Source organism: Ambystoma mexicanum, chromosome 3p (genome assembly GCF_040938575.1).
Source record: "Ambystoma mexicanum isolate Mex_15411 chromosome 3p, UKY_AmexF1_1, whole genome shotgun sequence".
Classification (NCBI taxonomy): Eukaryota; Metazoa; Chordata; class Amphibia; order Caudata; family Ambystomatidae; genus Ambystoma; species Ambystoma mexicanum.
Window position 1 is genome coordinate 1,159,108,911 of NC_090925.1, and position 19,400 is coordinate 1,159,128,310.

The window sequence follows — 19,400 nt, forward strand, 5'->3', positions numbered from 1 at the left end:
AATCCACCGGGGGTTCCAGATCCGCTCCTTGTGCAGGAAGTTCTAACCCTGCTAGAGAAAGGTGCCATAGAACCTGTAGGTGAGAGGAACAAGGGATGGCACTCCCTATATTTTTTGATCCCCAAAAAGGACGGAGGACTGAGACCCATCTTGGACTAGAGATACTTCAACAAGTTGCTCAGGAAGGACAAGTTCAAGATGGTCACACTTTCTCAGATCCTTAAGGCCGTCCAACCTCAGGATTGGTTGGTGTCATCGGACCTCCAGTATGCTTATTTTCATGTGCCAATCCATCTCCAGCACAGAAAATATCTGAGGTTCGCAGTTGGTGGTTCTCACTATCAGATTCGAGTTCTGCCTTTCCGGCTGACCTCAGCCCGAGAGTTTTCACCAAACTGATTGAGGTGGTGGCAGCGATCAGGAGAGGGGGATTCCCGTCTACCCCAACCTGGATGATTGGCTGATCAGGGTGCGTTCTCCCAAACAAGCACTGGATCATCTGAAACTCACCTGCCACTCTCTTCACAGATTGGGCTTCTCCCTCAATTACAAGAAGTCCCATATGACACCTCAACAGCTCCAGTACGTCGGGGCTGTGTTAGACGCATCCTTGGGAAAGAGCTCGCCACCCTAGGTGTGGACTCAAGACATTCTTCAGATGGTTAACAAATTTGAGTTCCCAGGATCTTCAGGCCTTGGATTTATTGAGGTTGCTCGGCCTCATGGCATCCTGCATTTTTCTGGTGCCAGAAGCCCCCCTGAGAATGAGATCCCTTCAGTGGGCTCTAAGAACACAATGGTCCCAGTTCTCAGGAAAGATGTCTGACCGACTTCAGATTCCAGCCAAGGTCTCACAGGATCTTCTGTGGTGGGCGTGCAAGGAAAATATTCTGAAGGGAGAATCCTTTTGGCAACCATGACCAGAGATTACAGTAGTGACGGACGTCTCACTCACAGGGTGGGGAGCCCATGCCAACCATCTGACAGTCGGCGCTCGTTGGTCTCCATTGGAGTTCAAACTACACATCAATCTTTTGGAGCTGAGGGCAGACTAGCGCTGAAGGCCTTCCTCCCCTCTGTCCGGGGAAAGAATGTCCTGATAATGACGGTCAACACGGTTGCCATGTGCTACCTCAAAAAGAAAGGAGGTGTAGGGTCACTACCACAGTGCAGAGAGGCAATGCAGCTCTGGTACTAGGCAATTCAAGAAGGAATCATTCTATCAGCAGTTCACCTAGGCTGAGAGGAGAACACGGCGGCGGACGCTCTGAGCAGGCAGAGCAGAGTCTCCCACGGTTGGGAACTAGCTCAGGAAGTCCTTCGAGAGCTCTTCACCCTTTGGGGAACCCCTCAAGTAAATCTGTTCACGACCGGGACCAAGATATTGCTCCAGGGAATTTCACCCAAGAGCAGTAATAGGAGACTCGTTTGTAGTGGACTGGGAGTTTCCACTCCTGTACGCGTTTTCTCCAGTCCCTGTCATTCCTCACTTGATCAGGAGGTTGAGAAAGTTCAGGAAGTGCATGATCCTAATTGCCGCGGATTGGGCCTGGAGGACATGGTACCCAGACCTTATAACATGTCCATCTGTCCTCTGATTCCTTTTCCACAAAGAGGATCTTCTCTCGCGAGAGAAGGGTCAGGTTCTCCATCCAGAGGTCAACACACTCAACCTTCACACTTGGTTTCTGAAAGGTTGAGATATAAGGATTGGGACCTCCCGGATGACAGTTATGGAGGATTTGCTTTCAGCTAGAAGACCAGCAACTATATCTTTGTGCCGTTGGAACAAGTTTTGCAACTGGTGTAAGGAAAACAATGTAGGTCCTTTTCTGTGTAAAACACCAGGCATATTGTCCTTCCTTCTATCCTTATCCAATGTGGGGCTCCAGATTGGTACTATTAAAGGATATCTGGCAGCGCTGTCCTTTATTAAGCGCTCGTCCGAGGAATGCTCTTATTTCAAAATCCCGCTGATAACTTAATTCCTAAAAGGACTTACTAATGTGTATCCATCTCCTATCCAGGTTCCGGTTTGGGACCTACATTTAGTTTTAAAGTTCCTAATGTGTGCACCCTTTGAACCCCTGCACACGTTTACTCTAAGGTTATTGACCTTTAAAACATTTTGTTGGTTGCTCTCACATCAGCCCGCAGAGTGAGTGAGTTGCAGGCACTGTCAGTAAAGCCACCCTTTACAGTCTTCCACAAGGACAAAGTTGTCTTGAAGGTCAAACCTTCATTTTTACCGAAAATAGTTTCGGATTTTCATTTGAACCAGAAAATTGGCCTTCCTTCTTTCTACGCACCACCTCACCCTGGTAAGGAAGAAGAGACTTCATAGGTTAGATCCTAGAAGAGCACTAAGCTTTTAAATTTCAAGAACATCCAAGGTACGGTTTGATGATCAACTTTTCATCGGGTATACAGGACACAAACTAGGTCAGGCTGTTAACAAACAGACTTTATCTAGATGGATAATTTTGTCTGAGTGCTACAGGCTGACGGGGAAAGACCCTCCTGAAGGTTTGCGGGCTCATTCCACCTGGGGCATGGCCACATCTACTGCCCTTCAAAGGGGGGGGTTCCTATAAGGAATATTTGTGATGCTGCAACTTGGTCATCAATACACACGTTTACAAAGCATTATCCTCTGGATGATTCCCATTCTCAAGATGTTGCTTTTGGTGGGGGGCAGGCTTGCATTTCAAGTGCAAGTTTGGTGCCAACATTTTTCAGACCCCTGGATCCTCTTCATAGTCTCCACGGGGTACCGCCTACCAGTCACTTCCTCTCCTCCCTCCTTCCCTCCTCTCCCACAGATTGGTGCAGCAACTCTGCTGGCGGAGATCCGGTCGCTCGTCGAGAGCCAGGCAGTGGAAGAAGTCCCAGCCTCCCAGCGAGGATTGACCTTTTATTCCAGGATGTTTGCCATACAGAAGAACCACCAGGGTGGCCTGAGAGTTGTGTTGGACCTTTCCACCCTCAATCTCTCCCCTACTCTACAAAGATTCAAGATGGTTACGTCAGCTCTTATTGCGGAAACACTGGACAGGGGAGACTGGATGTGCTCCCTGGATCTGAAGGACGCTTATCTGCACGTCCCGATTTAGCAGCTGCATCGTTCCTTACTCTGCTTCAGGATCATGGGCTGCCATTTCCAATACGAGGTGCTACCCTTTGCCTCAACTCAGCGTCCAGGGTATTTACCAGGTTAATGAATGCAGTGGCAGCCCTCCTCAGGGCCACCACGCCTACCCATACCTGGGTGACTGGCTTGTCCGGGCCACCTCTCTGCGGTTTACCATACCTCCTCCGCACTGATGAACACACTCCACGACCTGGGGTTCACTATCAAGATCAAGAAGTCTCAGCTGCACCGCATGCCGAGCCTGACCTTCCTGGGCCTCATCTGGGACACAAGCTCTGAGAGTTTTTCCCTCGGAGGACAAGATCGCGCCCATCAAGAGAGCCACAACTCGCTTCCTCTCCAGGCCAGTGACCTCAGCCTGGTTGTACCAACACCTGTTGGGTATTATGGCAACGGTCCTGTTGTACCCCACACAAGACTCCGGATGAGGAGATTACAGCTGCATGTCACAGCCTCATGGAATCAGGAGAAAGGATCCCAAGCAGAGCCAGTCAACATTCCTCCCTTTCTCCACTCGGACCGCCAAATGGTGGTCCCCGGACTACAACCTGTGGCAAGGCCCCTCAGGTCACCGTTACTACAGACTCTTCCCTAGAGGGCTGTGGAGTCACCCTGAACAACCACAGCGTCCATGGAGTCTGGACTCGGCAGGAGTTCCACATCAATTGGCAAGACTTGAAGGCCATATGGCTGACTCTCAAGGCCTTTGTTTCCCTTATCGAGGGCAAGACAGTTCTTATGCAGACCGACCGCTCCACCAGCATGCACTATGTCAACAAGCAGGGGGGGTGGGTATCAGCTCCCCTCCATTGTGCAACCTAGCAGTCAGCATGTGGGAATGGGCCTCTGAGAACATCTACCTCACGGCCATCCACCTCCGGGGGAATCCATCCTGGAAGCAGACAGGCTCAGCAGACTGGGGGCAGACAATTATGAGTGGCAATTGAATGACCTGGTACTGAAGGAGATCTTCCTCAGGTGGGGGCATCCCCAAGTGGATCTATTTGCCTCCCAGGACAACAGGAAATGCCAGCAGTTCACCTCCTGGCAGGGGCAGGGCTCCGGCTCCCTGGGCGACAGCTGTCACGACCCGTATAAAAAAAAAAAAACCCTGGCCACTCCATGGGCCAGGAGGGCCTTGGATCGGGTCTCAAACAAACGCAGGCATCCTTTGCTGAAGCCCTCTTGGGGCCAGTCCTGGCGCCATTGGCACCAGGCTCATACTTCATGAGGACTTCTGTTTTGGGACCACTTTATTCCAGTGACAGCCAACATGGAGGCACCCACATAGCTTGGTTCCCTTGGAACCAAGCTATGCTGTATAGTGTTTTGGGTTGGTAGCCTAGGAACTACTTTACCTGGACTACTTTTCTGAAGCTATTTAAACCACACCCGACTTGAAGGACACGCTTCGCGTTACTTTGCAATCCTGCAACGTGACGCTCATCGTGTTCTTCATTACCTGCGAACCTCGGAAGAACAGCATCTGAAAAACAAAAGGACATTGTTAATAGCAGCAGCTTACCTGTGATTCCATCGCTAGCTGCCCTCCGCTCCTGCAAACAGCATCCAAGGATCAGCGAGCCTCCCGAACCGACGGATCTGCAAAAAGGAGAGAAACAGACATTAGATATTTTACATTAGTGTCGGAAGCTTACCTCACGAGTCGCCCATCGACCAGCATCGCCTTGAGACTTCTTGCTCCGGGTGAGCACCGCAATCTACGGGGAACAAAAAGACAACAGGTTAGCAAAGGCAAGGCATCATAGTGCCTACTTACCGCATCAAGGCGCTCTCGATGCACCATCACCTACCGGCGAGTCCCAACTCAGCCAGCGTTCCACAGCGAACTTCTGCGCACCTAAGGAAAGAGAAAAGACATTACTTAAACCAAAGAAAGGCATACAAGTATAACAGTAATAAGACCTACCTGAAAGACTCAAAAGGGCAGGCATCAGTGAAGTAACTAGATCGCACTCGCCCATAAAGGACAACGCGCCCCTGCCAAGAAGGCAGGACGGATAGCACGCCAAAACCCATAACAAGGTGAGGAAAGGTCCGGGGAGGGGCTGCGGGCTTACGGGATGTTGGGAGGCTCTTACCCCAGTTGCTTAGTCTTGAACATTGCCCACCTGTATTCCAGGCAGAACTTCTCCGCTGATCATACCTGGGAGCGGCTGAGAAGAATACCAGAGTCCACACAGCTGGGTGGCGTCCCCGTGGATACCAGGCAAGCGTAACACACCTTCCCAATATAGTGGAACAACATGATGGCATACGCCTTCCCGCCCACACCCCTGGTCCACAGGGTGATAAAGCTAGCCCTCGCAACGTGGTTCCTGAGCAGGTCACGCTGAGACAATTGAGCCTATCTCAGGCTAACCTAGAGATCATCCAGGGCGCTAGAAGCAAGGCTACTAGGAGCCAATATACAAGTAAATGGTCTAGATTCTATCATTGGGCCAACTCTAGGGAGATTGACCCCCTTAAGGACACCTTGGACGAAGTGCTCGCCTTCTCGGCACACCTCACCCACTCTGGCGTTCAGGTGGGCACATGCCACACCTATCTGGCAGCCATAGGGGCTTACAGGAATTCGGAGGAGGGCCTCTTCTCCTCCAACCCGGTGGTCAAGCAACAATCTGGCAGGCCTCCACAGTAGTACCCGGCCATAAAGAAACCGCACCCGATGTGGGACCTCAATGTGGTGTTGGGCGCCTTGGCGCATAAACAGTTCGAGCCAATGGCGTCCGCTGACATCCGGCTAGGTCACCCTAAAGACAGCTCTGCTCGTGGGCCTCACCTCTGCTCGCAGATTCGTTGAGATCCAGGCTCTGGTGGCATCAGAGCCCTACACTATTCACAAGGACAAGGTGGTCCTGTGAAACACCCTGCGTTCCTACCCAAGGTGACCACCTCTTTCCTTCCCAACGAAGAGATAGTCTTACCCACTTTCTTCGCCAACCCCAAGGATGAGCCTTGGAGGGTCTTGCACTGTCTGGATGTCAGACGCGCTCTGAAATACTACCTGGACAGGACCAAGGACTTCCGCATGTTGGACGCCCTGTTTGTCACTTTCTGTGGGTCAAGGCCCGGTTATCTAGCTTCCAAGGCCTCCATAGCAAGGTGAATGGTCGCGGCTATCAAGGAGGCCTATGAGGGGCAGCACAAGCCAGTGGCAGATAACTTGCATGCCCATGTGGTCAGGGCCAAGGCCACGGCCATCGTGTTCCAACAGCATGTGCTGTGGCAGGTCATCAGCAGGGCGGCTTCCTGAGCCACCCCTTTGTCTTTCTATAAGCACTACAGTTTGGACGCTGCCTCTTGGCCAGATGCGGCTTTCGGGCAGGCAGTTCTAAGAAACCGGTTTTCTTGAGGGTCTCCTCTCCACTCATGGGCTACATTCAGTTATAATCACCCATACAGTATGGAGGAAAGGGGACGGGACGTAAGAGTAATTAATAGTTACTCACCATAGTGACTAACATACTCTTAGTCCATAGCCCCCTTTCCTCCATACGTCCCACCATCCTCCCCCCTAATAATACTGGTGTCATTAGGCAATGTTGAATATTTTCAACGCGTCAATGGGGACTGAGGAGTGGCACTGGTGGGCGGAGTCAGGCGAGCGCATGCTCCCAGGGCTGTTCCCCGGCGCCTCTAAATTTAAAGGGGAAGAAGATTTTTCTGGTGAAAAAGGATCTGTCTCCCGTCCCTCGGGAGGGACACCCATACAGTATGGAGGAAAGGGCACTATGGACTTAAAGAGCATGTTAGTCACTACGGTGAGTAACTATTAATTTATCATCTCGGTCGGGAACAATGGGCACTCCTTTATCTGTGTCTTTAGTTTATTTTTTTCCTCTACTATCTTAGATCTGCTATTACTTTCATCCCTATTGTTTTCTCTGTCCTCTTGCAGCGTTGCGTGATGCAGATCTTTATCACCCATAGTCCTACTAGTACCAATATTAGTTCTCCTAATAATACCTTTAGTCGGTCTTGCATCCATGTTGGCATCCCTAAGAATATATAGGACAGCCAGCTCTGATATTTTCCTGTTCCTTTGGCTTCCTACTCCATTTTGGCATCCATTTTCAACTATCTTGACACTGTTTCTGCCAGTGTGCCATTTGCGTCATTGTTTTCAGTCATGAATGTACAGCAAAAGGACCAGATGTTGTCGCAAACTACTCATTCCATTGCTGTGAGAAGGTCTAGAACATATCTGTTCTAGAGAGCCATCAACCTTACTGTTTGCAGCTCTTCTTTTCTTATTTTATTGCATTAAAGCCATTTACAGTTGTGTATCGTCTCATCAGCTCCCATCTCGTAATCTGGAGCCATTGTTTGTGTATGTCTGTACAGCTGGAACTACTGACGCAAAGAAAATCTGTCCTACTGAACAATCGACATTCAGATGGCACATTGTCCAGTGAGGTTTCTGATGCTGATAAGTAGTTCTCCCTTTTTACTCTACTCACTTTTACTGACCTTTTCTTTCTTTTTGTATTCTCCATCTTGGGGAAGTCTTCTGTTTTGATGTCCTTTTGTGGTACTACTAGTCCTGGTGTATTGATGTGCACCAATGAACATACTCCTCCCCGGTTGGGTGGCAGCTTCTCATAAGCCTTAGATCCGCACGCCCAATCCATTAATACTGCCGTTCCAACCTTCATTGCTGGATGCTTTTCTGTGTACTTGCACTCTGTTTTCTCCAATTATTACTACGCCATCATTCTGGAAACATAATGCTGGTTTCTTCAGTGATATTATGGGCATTGGTCCAGCTTCATTGTCCACCCAGGTCAGTAACTTTGTACTTGCATCCCTCTCTTTCAGGCATTTATCATGTTCTGCGTGTACAGTGTTTACTGGAGCGTGCAGGAGCGTGTGTGCCTTGCTGCCTACTACTCCCTCATTCCATCCTTCAGCTGTGTACACTTGACCATACACAAGCATCTGTGGTCGTTCCCAACATCCTGGTTCTCCTCCTATTTCCTTGGGCACCTTCTTAGGACATGGCAATTCTTAGTGTTATTATTTTTGTCTATCCCTTCTGTGGGCCGTCGGTAATGGATTGTATAGCCTGGTCTTTTTTCCAGTACTGGTACATCATGTCAAGTGTCTTTATCTAATTATCTTCATAGGGGAATGTTGCCTCGGACATCTATCGCACTGTTGTTCTCCCTTAGAATCTTCCTTGGGTTATAAACATGGACTGGTACATAAGGCATTGTGCTCTTGCTGCTGGTATTTCAGTTGCTACAAATGTTCTGGAGGCACTCATGGCATACGGGATTATTGACCGGACATAGCAACCCCCCCTATCCTCCCCCTGTGGTTTGTTTACTTACTTTAGTCATGTGCTTGTACCACATGTTATTAGATACTCAAGCAGTATCATTGAGATAGAGATCCACCCCACCGCCTAAGCCTGCATCAGCACTGCGTCTACCTCTTTACTCTATTTACAGTGCTTACCTTTCCACCTGGCATGATCGTTCCACCTGCTGGAGTTGGGGTTGTTAGTAGAGATCACAGCAGTATTACTGGGAACATGAATTTTATGACAAAAGATGAGGGTGAAAATACTACATGCGAGCACAGGACAAAATAAGCATTCTTTTAATAATGCTCTCCATCACTTACTCCTCTTCAATCCTTATGTAGTTTGAAGATATCAGTTGCCCGCCTGAAATGCGCAAAACAAGCTTTATTGTGTTGGTATTTTAGTAAATCAATCACAGCGAACTTGGTGTTGGATCCTTGTAAGGAAAAATCAGGTTTCCCACACAGCTCTTATTCTAGGGCCACGTAGTACTGAAAGTACAGATGGCCTTCCTATCCCTAGGTGTGGGTACACTTCTAGCCAAATAAGCTAGAAAAACCCAGAAACACATTAGGATAGCGCCTTCTCGCGCTGTCGAATGTCCTTGGAGAATTTAGCCTTGGAATGTTTCTGGATGAGGATCAAGGGGGAAGCATGAAACAATGCAATACTAACTGTGCAATAATAACAGTTGCACTTTCATGATGAATGCTGTCAGTGTATGAAAAGAAAAATAATAAACTGACAGTGTGCCCTCACTCAGGGAAAAGGACTTCCTACACATCCAATCTCCCTTTCTCGGGAACGAGTAATCATAGGGTGTCCTCTGCTGGATTCTGATGCTTTGTGGCAGTTGTTTTCTTCTGCTTGTGAATTGTTGGCCCCTTTGTTGTTGGTGCTAGGAGAGGCCACCGCTGTGTAGGGCTTGATGTCCCCCAGGTATTTCAAAGTATTCTTCCCTTGCAATTAATTTCACTGCTCGCTCAGTAACCAGCTTGACGTTGTAAAGTCCAGTAAAACATGGTTTGTCCCACTTTCTTGTAAAGTTCCTTAGCAGGACCTTGTCGCCAGGATACAACTCTGGCTGCTTTAAAAGGTTCTTGTTTGCTTCTGTGTTGTTCAGTCCTCTTGCTTCCGGCCTCTGCCGTTGTCCCTGCAGTTGACTAGAAATAAGAGGCACTAGCCATCAAGGAAGTGGTGTATTCGTACATTTCCTGACCCACTACATCAGACATTTTTTCTGCATCTTTCAGTGCCCTAGTGGGAGGAGCCAGGGGAAGTCTCATGCACAGTCTTGCTACAACATCATGATGTTAAATGGTGGTTGGAGCCTGGTTTGTTGAGAAACACGAATAATGCTAATTGAAGACTGTGAAGCCAACTCTTATTGAGGGTCTTTTTGGCGATGCCTTCTTTGAGCAGCCCGTTGAGGTGCTTAGACAGCCAGTTTGCTTGCGGGTGATAGACACCAGAGAATTTGTTATATTCCTAACAAGGTTGTGATGTGTTGCAACATCTCATTGGCGAAGTGAGGACCATTGTCAGACTGCAGGCCCTCCCATATGCCCCATTGTGGGAAGATTTTTCGAAGCAGGAATTTCCCCACTTTAAGGGCATCGGCATGGAAACCAGGACCGGCTTCGATTTATCGGGAAAATGGAACACGACCACTTTCATGTAGCACTAGCCCTGGCATACTTGGAGCATGCCAACATAGCCGACATGCAGGAATAGACCCCCTTAATGTATGACCTGCAGTAAATTGTTTGCAAACTAGACAGTCATGAATTCAGACATGTGTTCTACCAAATTGGGATAGAACCAGTCCTCTCCAATATGAGCAGCAAGCACTTCCTTCCCTATATGGGTAGGATGATGCAACTGTGTCAGTGTAGTGTGCAATAATCAAAATGGCATTACCACTTTTCCTGTTTTGTTTTGCGCCATAGGGCATCTATCTGAGACAATGTACATCCCATCTTAATCCCTAATTCTTTTTCTTCCTAGGATGCAGCTCTATGGAATTCCATAATCTGGGTCACTGGTAATGTTATATCCTTCCTATAGTATAATTGTTTATGCATAATTGCGTGCTGGGGACGAAGCATCTATTTCTAAAATTGTCCCCAAAATAGGCGGCTCATTTTGCTTCTGCCTCGTTACCCCTAGAGATGGGGCCCTCCCCCGTCGTGTGTGCTTCGCACTTTACCACTGCCATGCCCAGTGGGAATTGGAGTGCCTCGATCAGTCTACCCAATAGGAGTGCGTGCTGCAGCGTGGCCCATCAGCACGTCTGAAGCTCCTCCTCGGCCAATGTGACAGCCCAGAATGCACTATGGATGTCACGTAGGCTGAATCCGAATACACTGTCACTTCCTTTCATTTGCTGTGCACCAATGCTAATATTAAAGCTACTATTTCTGCTGCTTGTGCTGATAAATGTGACGATAGATATGCGCTTGTCACCCCCTTGCTCGTCCTGTCCTCTCTCAATCTCACTACTGCTGTCCCAGTATATCTTTCCCCAGTTGTTTGGTCGATTGTTGATGACCCGTCAATATAAAGCATGTCTCGCCCCTCAAGTGCATTCTCCTGTACTTTTCTAGTGTCACTGATTTCTTCTATGTTGGCTGTGCAGTCGTGCACATAGTCACCCTTCTTTACAGGTTTGGCGATGAAAGAAAGTTTGCATCTCACTATCTTGAGAGCTGGGTTCAACACTTGTACCCTGAAGCACTCTGTGTTGTCAATGTACTTTTTGGTCTTTCCAGTATTGCGAAGGGAGCATGCTCCAAGTAGAGTGGTGCTGCATCCCATGGCAATACTCAATGCGGCGGCAGCCAATGCCTGTAACCATGCATAGTGTCCTTTCATTACTTGGTCTATTTTCCCACTGTAATTTGCTAAAGCTTTGTGCCTCATGCTTGTCTTTTGTGTCAGTACTGCAGTCATAACCACTCCAGTGGAGTGTAAGAATAAACAAAAATCACTGTTAGTCTGGGATTCCCAACACTGGAGCTGTGCATATTGCTTCATTTAGCTCATCAAATGCCTCTGACATCTCAGTTGTCCACTGCAATGTACCCTCCCCTCTTTGTGCTTCCTTCACTGCACTCAATAAGGGCTTAGTGTAAGTGCTATAGTCGAATACCCATGCCTGGCAGTAATTACATAGTCCTAGAAACTGCTACATTTGTCTTATTGTTGTGGGCTTTGCTGTTTTGCGTATTGCTTCTGCTCTTTCTGGTGCCACTTTTTGCCCGTTTTGGGATTATTAGTTGTCAAATGTACAACACTTCTTTCTGGAAATATTGTTATTTGGCCTTGTCTACCTTGTACCCTTTGTCTAATACTGTCAGCATGCGCACAGTCATCTCAACACCGCGTCTGTCTTGCTGCAAATCAATATGTGTACGCACTGTATAAGCTTGCTCTCTAATTTTACATTTCCTAAGTCCAATTGAAGTACTCTGTTGAATATAGGTGATAAAAAGTATTGTTAAAAGGAGACCCTTGAGTACGTTTTCTATATAGAAATGAAGGCAAGTTTTGTGAGTCTGGGTGTAATGGTATAGAGAAGAAAGCATTCTTCAAATCTGACCATGAAGTGGGTAGCTTCCTTGGGAATGCTACACAAAATTGTCGCTGGATTCAGGACTAAAGGAAATTCTGCTGTACAATGTTTCAGAGGGGGCATGTCCTGTATAAAATGCCATGACCCCCCCCGCTTCCCCTGTCCCCCCGCCATGACTTTTTTACAGGGTACACTGCTGTGTTGCACAGTGATTCTGATGGTACTAGGATGCTCTGCTTCACTAGTGCTGTGATTCTCAAATAACTTTGTCTGCCTCCCTCGACGGGATATTGCCTAGCTTGTGGTAAAATGGCTCCTGGCTTCAGTTTTATAGTTTTATCTTCACTGCTCCTATCCCTTTCAGAAGCCCCACATCATAGGGACTTGTGGTCCATAAGATGCTAGTGTCCTTTGCCAAAACTTCGAGAAATGTCTGTGGTGCTTTTAGCATCATTACCGTTCTCTGTGGTACCGCTCTGTAATGTATTTTCACCCATTTCCTTCTCGTCTTCCGTTCTCCTCTCTATCTCAGAGTTCTTTCTCCTCATCTCTCGCTGTTCTCGCTCTCTTCTGCCTTTAGCTTTTCCCTTCTCACTTTCCTCCTGTTCCTCTTTCTTTTCTCTCCTCCTCTTCCATTATCTCTTCTACTCTCATGTTTCCCTGCTCTCTTTGCAACCTACTACTTCCTTACTCGCCCCTCCTGTTTCTCCTGCTGTCTTCCTGTCTAATTTCAGGAGTATTTACCTACTCACTTTTTCCATGTTATATTCTCCAGCCCTTCCCTTGTGCTTGTCTGTGTCTCGCTGTGCACCCCTTTTCCACCTCCTGTTGGTGCGACCCCCCACCTGGCCCTCCTCCTTGGCGTACAGTGGAGGTGCGACTATTGGATTTGTGAACCCCTCTGCTGCTTTAAATTCTCGTATAGGATACAGTCCCTGTGCTCCTGCTGCAGCCTCTTCGCTCTCATGGTCAGGAGGAGGTGTGGGAGCTGGGGCCGAGGGCTTTTCGCCCGTGGTCTCCTGTTGGCATGTAATTGCTCAGCTTTTTCCACTTCTAAACCTCTTGCAAATGTGTGGAACAGTTGCTGCACAAATTTGGAGAAGCTTTTGCCCTTTGGCCATGGCTTAGTCAATTTACCTTCTGTGCATTTTGTCCTTTCCGTGCTATATTAACAAATCCTGTCCTTATATCGCGGATGTTCCTTACATAGGTGTTGTAGGGGCGTGTCCCCGCACCTTCTCCACAATACATTGCTTTTTTAATACTTACTTGACCTCTAATCGATTTATTTTTTCGACAACTCTGACGGTTTTCTTTCAAAATACACCTTATGCACAATGTAAAATTTCGAAATAATTGTTTTTGTAATATCACAAGCCTCTCTGGCTCCCAACCAACTTTCCAGGCGTGCTCCGCGCACCGTCCTTCTGAGCTCTCTGCCTCCCCAGGCACACCCACCAATCTCGCACATGCGGCTTCCGCGCACAGCCACCAAACAGCTTACTCAGTCCCTTTTATTTATTTATTTTTTTTATTGCCAATCTAATCTTCCGCTATGTTAACTGGCAAACCAGTTGAGAGCAGCGCATTTGCCGGAAACTGAAGAAAGCAGTGGTAAGATATGAGTGGCTGAATAGCTAGACTCGGAGCTTTGGTGTTATCTTTGCAATCTGTGTCCATTTTCCCTCCTTCCTACTTTCCAACTGTCCATGCTGTCACATTAGGCATGGTTGAATGCAATTGAAAACCATTATCACTGAAGGTTTCATGGCGTACCTATTTTCGAGACATATGCCCGTTTTGTAATTTTTGTACATGTCTCCTTTTAACAATACTTTTTATGACCTAATGCAATCATACTGTTATGCACACATGTTCATGTTCAATATGCACAAGCGTTCAACTGTTCACACAAAGCCCAACATTTTTTCTTCTTTTTCAATGTAATGCTCATAGAAGCTGGACCAAACATGTATCCTACTCAAATGAGACTGAAATTGTTTATTGTAGGATTTCTTGGGTGGTGGAGTGCTTCGCGAGGGTGGAATGGTGGGGAGGGAAGAGGGGCGGAGGAGGGAAGAGGGGCGGAGGAGGGAAGAGGGGCAGCTGTGTTGAGTGAGGCCAGGGCCCTTTTGAAGTTTCCCACCTGAAATGTGTTTTGATAATTGGCTGTACCCACCGATGACCCCGTTTTTCCCCCCAATATCTTTGATGCACGTAAAGTAAACTGGAAACGCACCTAACTGTTACAAAGCTCATTGTCTATAGTATCGTATTAAGGTGTATTTTCATATTTTGTTTCCTTAGTCTCTACTTGACGAACCGAATCCAAATAGTCCTGCAAACAGTCAAGCAGCACAACTTTATCAGGAAAACAAACGAGAATATGAAAAAAGAGTTTCAGCTGTTGTTGAACAAAGTTGGAATGATTCCTAATGGCTAATATACTTGGCACATCACCATCATCTGCCGCCTCTTCCTTGTGCGTACTTTTATCTCATTACAACTGAAGACTACAAGACATCTTAAGTGCCACAAGTTTTAAGGATTTGAGTTAAAAGGTGTTTGAAAACGATGAAACTTTCCATTGGGAAACTTTCAAAGCTTGTGCATCATGATTAACATACTTTTTATTGCATGGTATGAACTAAGTTATTGCTACATTTGTAATATATCTTGTTTGCGTTTCTTTTTAATGTATAATGGTGTGGAAGAGTATATACACGTTTTGTAAATCTGTACTTTTCCCAAAGATTGGCTGCCTTATTTGTTTATTTCTTTAGGTTTTTAAATTCAAGAAAAGCACTTGGTGAGATATCTCTATATATATTTCAACATTTGAAAGAACTTAATGTATAACCTAGGTGCAATGCTTGTTTTTATCACTTATTTTGTTTATGAATTTGAGGTTTTTATTTTATGTGCTTGATAACTTGTTACTGATTGTACATAAATAGATTCTTTACATTTAATTGCTTTAATTGGTTTCTCATTCAGAAATGGTTTTGTACACATCGATGCGTAATTTTCTACTGCTAGATTCAATGTTTTTTGGAAATTCATTTTGCTGGTCCTTTTTATAAAAGACCCATTTGCATTGACTGTTGTCCTGTTCCATACACTTTTAAATGAAGGATTTGTTTTAAGGGTAGTGTGTTGCGTTCATATCCATGTCTAAATATAAATCCTGATCAAATTATAAAATGGTGTTGGCGAATGGTACTTACATGCTTATCTTGAGAATCGACAAGCCGCACCTAATTGAAAATCGTGCCTGGGCACTGCCTTCACCTACGCCGTCTTTCCTCTGCTGTTATCCAATAACAATTTGTTTGTTTCGCATTGCTCCTCAGTTTTTCTTAAGTTTGACTGCTTTTTTCTTTTCCCCCTCCAGTATTAGTTTCTATAATAATTTTTTTGTGTGCATTGTTATACATTTCTCTTCCATGCGCTAATGGTTAAGTGACGTCAGTCGTAGAAATTTGCATGGTTTTAGTGTCAAATAAAACTATATCAAATGTAATCCTACCATTCAAAAAAGAAAAGGGGACAGTAGGCAGAGGGCATAGTATAAACTGAAAATAGCATTTTTTGTGTAGTGTTTAGCCAAATGTGCCTTATTTCACTTCATTTTTAGCAGCATATAATCAGAATTGTACAAACATGGCTTTATATATTGTGCATCTTTTAGTTTCATTCTAATTCACAACTGTCAGGGTAACTGTCCTATTTCTGTCTGGGGCAGGGGTTAACGTCTCAATTTTAAATCTAGAACCTTGTTGTTTTAAAAAAAAAAGCCTATTTGGTAAAAAGAGCCCCAGATAAACAAACACGAGACAGAATCACAACTCTGCTAGGTCACAATCAGCAGTCGTATACAAACATGAATTCCCCACATCTTCCCTTTCTCCGGCCATCCCGCCACTCCCTTGCAAACCTCATCCTATTTCCCACAGATCTTGTGGAATTTCCTACGGTACTCCTGTGGTGATACACCCTCTCTTCTAGGGTGACCTGCACTGGTCCATACCCATGCTCCATTGAGCCACTGTCAGCATGTCCTCCACCCCCCAACTTGATGACCAGGTCCCTCCTTGCCAGGCCCTGCTTATCAGCTGTCTAATCCCCCCCCCCTCCCTCCATCCCCCACGGTCACCACCTCTTCCAAAATATGCAGTAGTGAGACTTTGGGGCACCCCGGGATTTCGCTCCCCTTGAGTTTGGACAGTGTGCGCTGAATCTTGTCCCCAATACACCCGTACCTGGAGTATGACCATATCATATGGAAGAAAGACCCGTCCTTGCCCTGCCGCTTCAATGAAGTGGCACTGTCGGCCCTCCCCATCCTGTGCAAGTTGACTCTTGAATAATAGACCTGGTAGGACACCTTCAGTTGCACTAGACAAAGTCTGGTAGACATGTCGAGTTCCCCTATAGCCATTTGGGCCTCCACCCATCCTTCTTCCAATATCCCCTCATCCTGCTCGGGCCCAGACTGGCTGTTGTGCAGTAAAGTTATAAACTGCCTGATACAGTGTTGAAATTGCCTTCTTTTCCTATGGTCCGGAATGTCCATGTCATCTCCCAGTTGACTGTAGGGTGTGACTCAAGCGCATATGTGTACTGACCCCTGGCCCCCAGCCTGTATGTGGCACAAAGGTCAGGGAAAGACATCATCATAATCGCCACCCCATCCAGCCACTTTGATGACTTCTCCCACTGTGACTTTGCCCTTACATGCCCACCTAGCAAGCTTTCCCAGCTTACACACCTCAGGTATTTATGGGTTCTCCCACAATGACATATGCCTGTTATCACCCCTTTTGTAGCTCATGGCCTTCTTGACTGCCGCCCTGGCCTCAGACTCCTTTAGCTGCTGATGGGTAATCCTGGTTAACGGGGCCCCGCTATAGCACCTGCAGCAGGGTCTTTGGACCCATGACCTCCCTCCAGCATTGTATGTGTCAGCTCAGCCCCCCAAATACCCACTCATTGGCCACCACTAGCTGGGACGCCCAGTAGTACCTGCGCATATCGGGTATCCCGAGGCCACCCTCCCACACTGAGTTAGTGACGTTTATAAGTGCTATTCTGGGGTTACCGCACCGCCAGATGATGCCCCGGACCGTTGAGTTTATTTTGGCGAAAGTGGAGTTAACTCGTTTGTTTTGAGACAGGCTTTCAAAAGCTTTAAGCTCCCTTGTTAAAGATGTCACCCTTTTTGTAAATGACTACTGCATGAATCATTCAAAAAGGTTGTTTGTCTGCTGGGGCAAAGTGAAAGCAAATTTGACAATAGGTCAATATATTTCTAAAGGAACTGACATTACACTTTGAAAATGAAAATATTGGATTTGCATTTCTGCCTGTACTTTTATTTTCTGATCATGCATGCTTATATAACTTTATTGTACATTGTTGTGCTCTAAGAAAAGTAGCATGGTTAACATCGGTAACGTCGCAGTCACGAGTTATGAGAAAGTGTGTATCTAGATTTTAATAGCTTTTATGTTTAAGGGGGTCTCTGGATACTTCTTGGCCATTTTAGTAGTGGAAAAGATAGACTTGTGAAGTGGCTTGATCTCTACTGGGACATAACTGTTTAGGTAGGCTTTTCTGTATATTATGACCAAAATACAGAAGTGACTTTCAGGCCATGTGAGATGAGACAAGTTGACACTTTGCAAATGTGTAAATGCCACAACCTCCTGCACATTCCAGCTGAAACAGTTGGCAAAATCCATGGAGCAAATTGAAGCACTTTTTGAATGTTGGCTTTTCATACATTGAATTTCTCAAAGCAAAGGCAGGTACAGCTCTAGGGATGTCCAATAAAAATAACAAAACTTGGTATTAGTTTCCACTACATCCCTTAAACATGCTGTTTTTCTAGCTCTATTGGGAAATCGATTTTTTTTAACAGTATGGCACAATCTCATAATTCAGCCTGAAGGAAATGGTCTGCAACTCAAAATACATTCTTCAAATGGATTCTCCTTCCACGTATTCTTCATCTTTGATATTCATATCTCGCCAACTTTGCTGCTTCAGAAAAAGATGTCTATGTATAGGGGGCTGTGCTCGATGTTGTGGCGTTGATGACCCTCGAGGGCTGCTGTTGAGCGTCAACGTCATGTTGTTGGCTTCAGTTCAGTTTTTCCAAAAGCTTTTGATTCGAGTACTAAAGTATTGCTTTGTTTTTCTGTCAAAAAATGTGTTCATCTTCTACCCCGAAGTCGGGATTTAAGAAATGTTACGACTGCAGGTCAAAGATGTCAATAACTGACCCTCACTGTGTCTGCCTGTGGTGTCTGGGCTCCGGGAACTGTACCGAAGACTGCGGATCCTATCAGTCCTTGACAGAAAAAGGTAGTGGGGAGGGCGGCTTTGAAGTCTACTTTGAAGAACAAAAAGAAGTCTGGGGTGTCTACAGACTCCACTCGGCTTAAAAGATCGAAGGGGTCCCAGTCGAGGAGTCGATTGAGGCAATCTTCGTCTTCTTTGAAGAAGAGATGCCTTAGCTCTCCCTCTTCATCTGATTCTTCTACCGAGGTAATCAGGTACCCGGCAAAGTCGGATTCCCTATGTAAATGGGATGCCTTTAGAGTGGAAATGATGCTTATTTTTGAGAATTCGGTCTGGACCCCCCTCAAAAGAATCATGCGAAAGCCATGCCCCGGTCGCTCCTTCGGATGACTTGGGGAATTCGAAGGCTACTTCATCAAGATCGAGCAGTAAGCTGGCTGTACGTCGAGATACTTGACCCAATGAGAAGGTGTCGAAGGTATTGACTCGAGAACAGAGTCCGTCCTCGATACTGTTGGAAAAAAAACACAAATCGTCGAGGTGTTCTACGAATTTGTCGACGCCATCAGTGCTGAGCGTTTCGATACCGAAATAGAGGGCGATTCCTAGTAAATTGACCCCTTTTTCAAAGCTATCTTCGATCTCAACTAAGCCTATACCGCTCAAAGAAGTAAGGTATACACCTGTGCTGAAAAAAGACTTTTAAGTCCATGTCCTCAATTTATGTGGAGGAAATTGCTTCTGATGAGGAGACGTCTCCATTTCGGGTGACGTTTGGCACTCAAAATGTACCTGAAGAGCTCATTGACCAAGAGTCAAGGATGAAAGACCTTTGTGACTCCCTCCAGTCTGCTAGTGGACTTGACACTTCGCCAGAGCTGGAGTTTGGCAGGCCTGACCCTTCAGAACGTGCAGATTCTAGTTACAGAAATCTCATGAACATGGTCACAGAATATATGGGTTGGAGTAGGGCTTCCCCTGGCATATGAGCAGGATGACATGACGGACATCCTAGACCAGGGACCTCAGAAGAACCC

At 46.4% G+C, this 19,400-nt stretch overlaps 1 protein-coding gene across 1 annotated transcript in view; it reads left to right on the forward strand.

Annotated features, from left to right (window-relative positions):
- Window positions 1-15,261, forward strand: part of UBE2B (ubiquitin conjugating enzyme E2 B) — a 350,201-nt gene extending 334,940 nt beyond the window's left edge. Inside the window, exon 6 of the mRNA XM_069652555.1 lies at window positions 14,365-15,261. Within this exon, the coding sequence (XP_069508656.1) occupies window positions 14,365-14,493 (129 nt within the window). The 3' untranslated portion in view covers window positions 14,494-15,261. The remainder of the gene's footprint in view (window positions 1-14,364) is intronic.
- The last annotated feature ends 4,139 nt before the right edge of the window (window positions 15,262-19,400 follow it).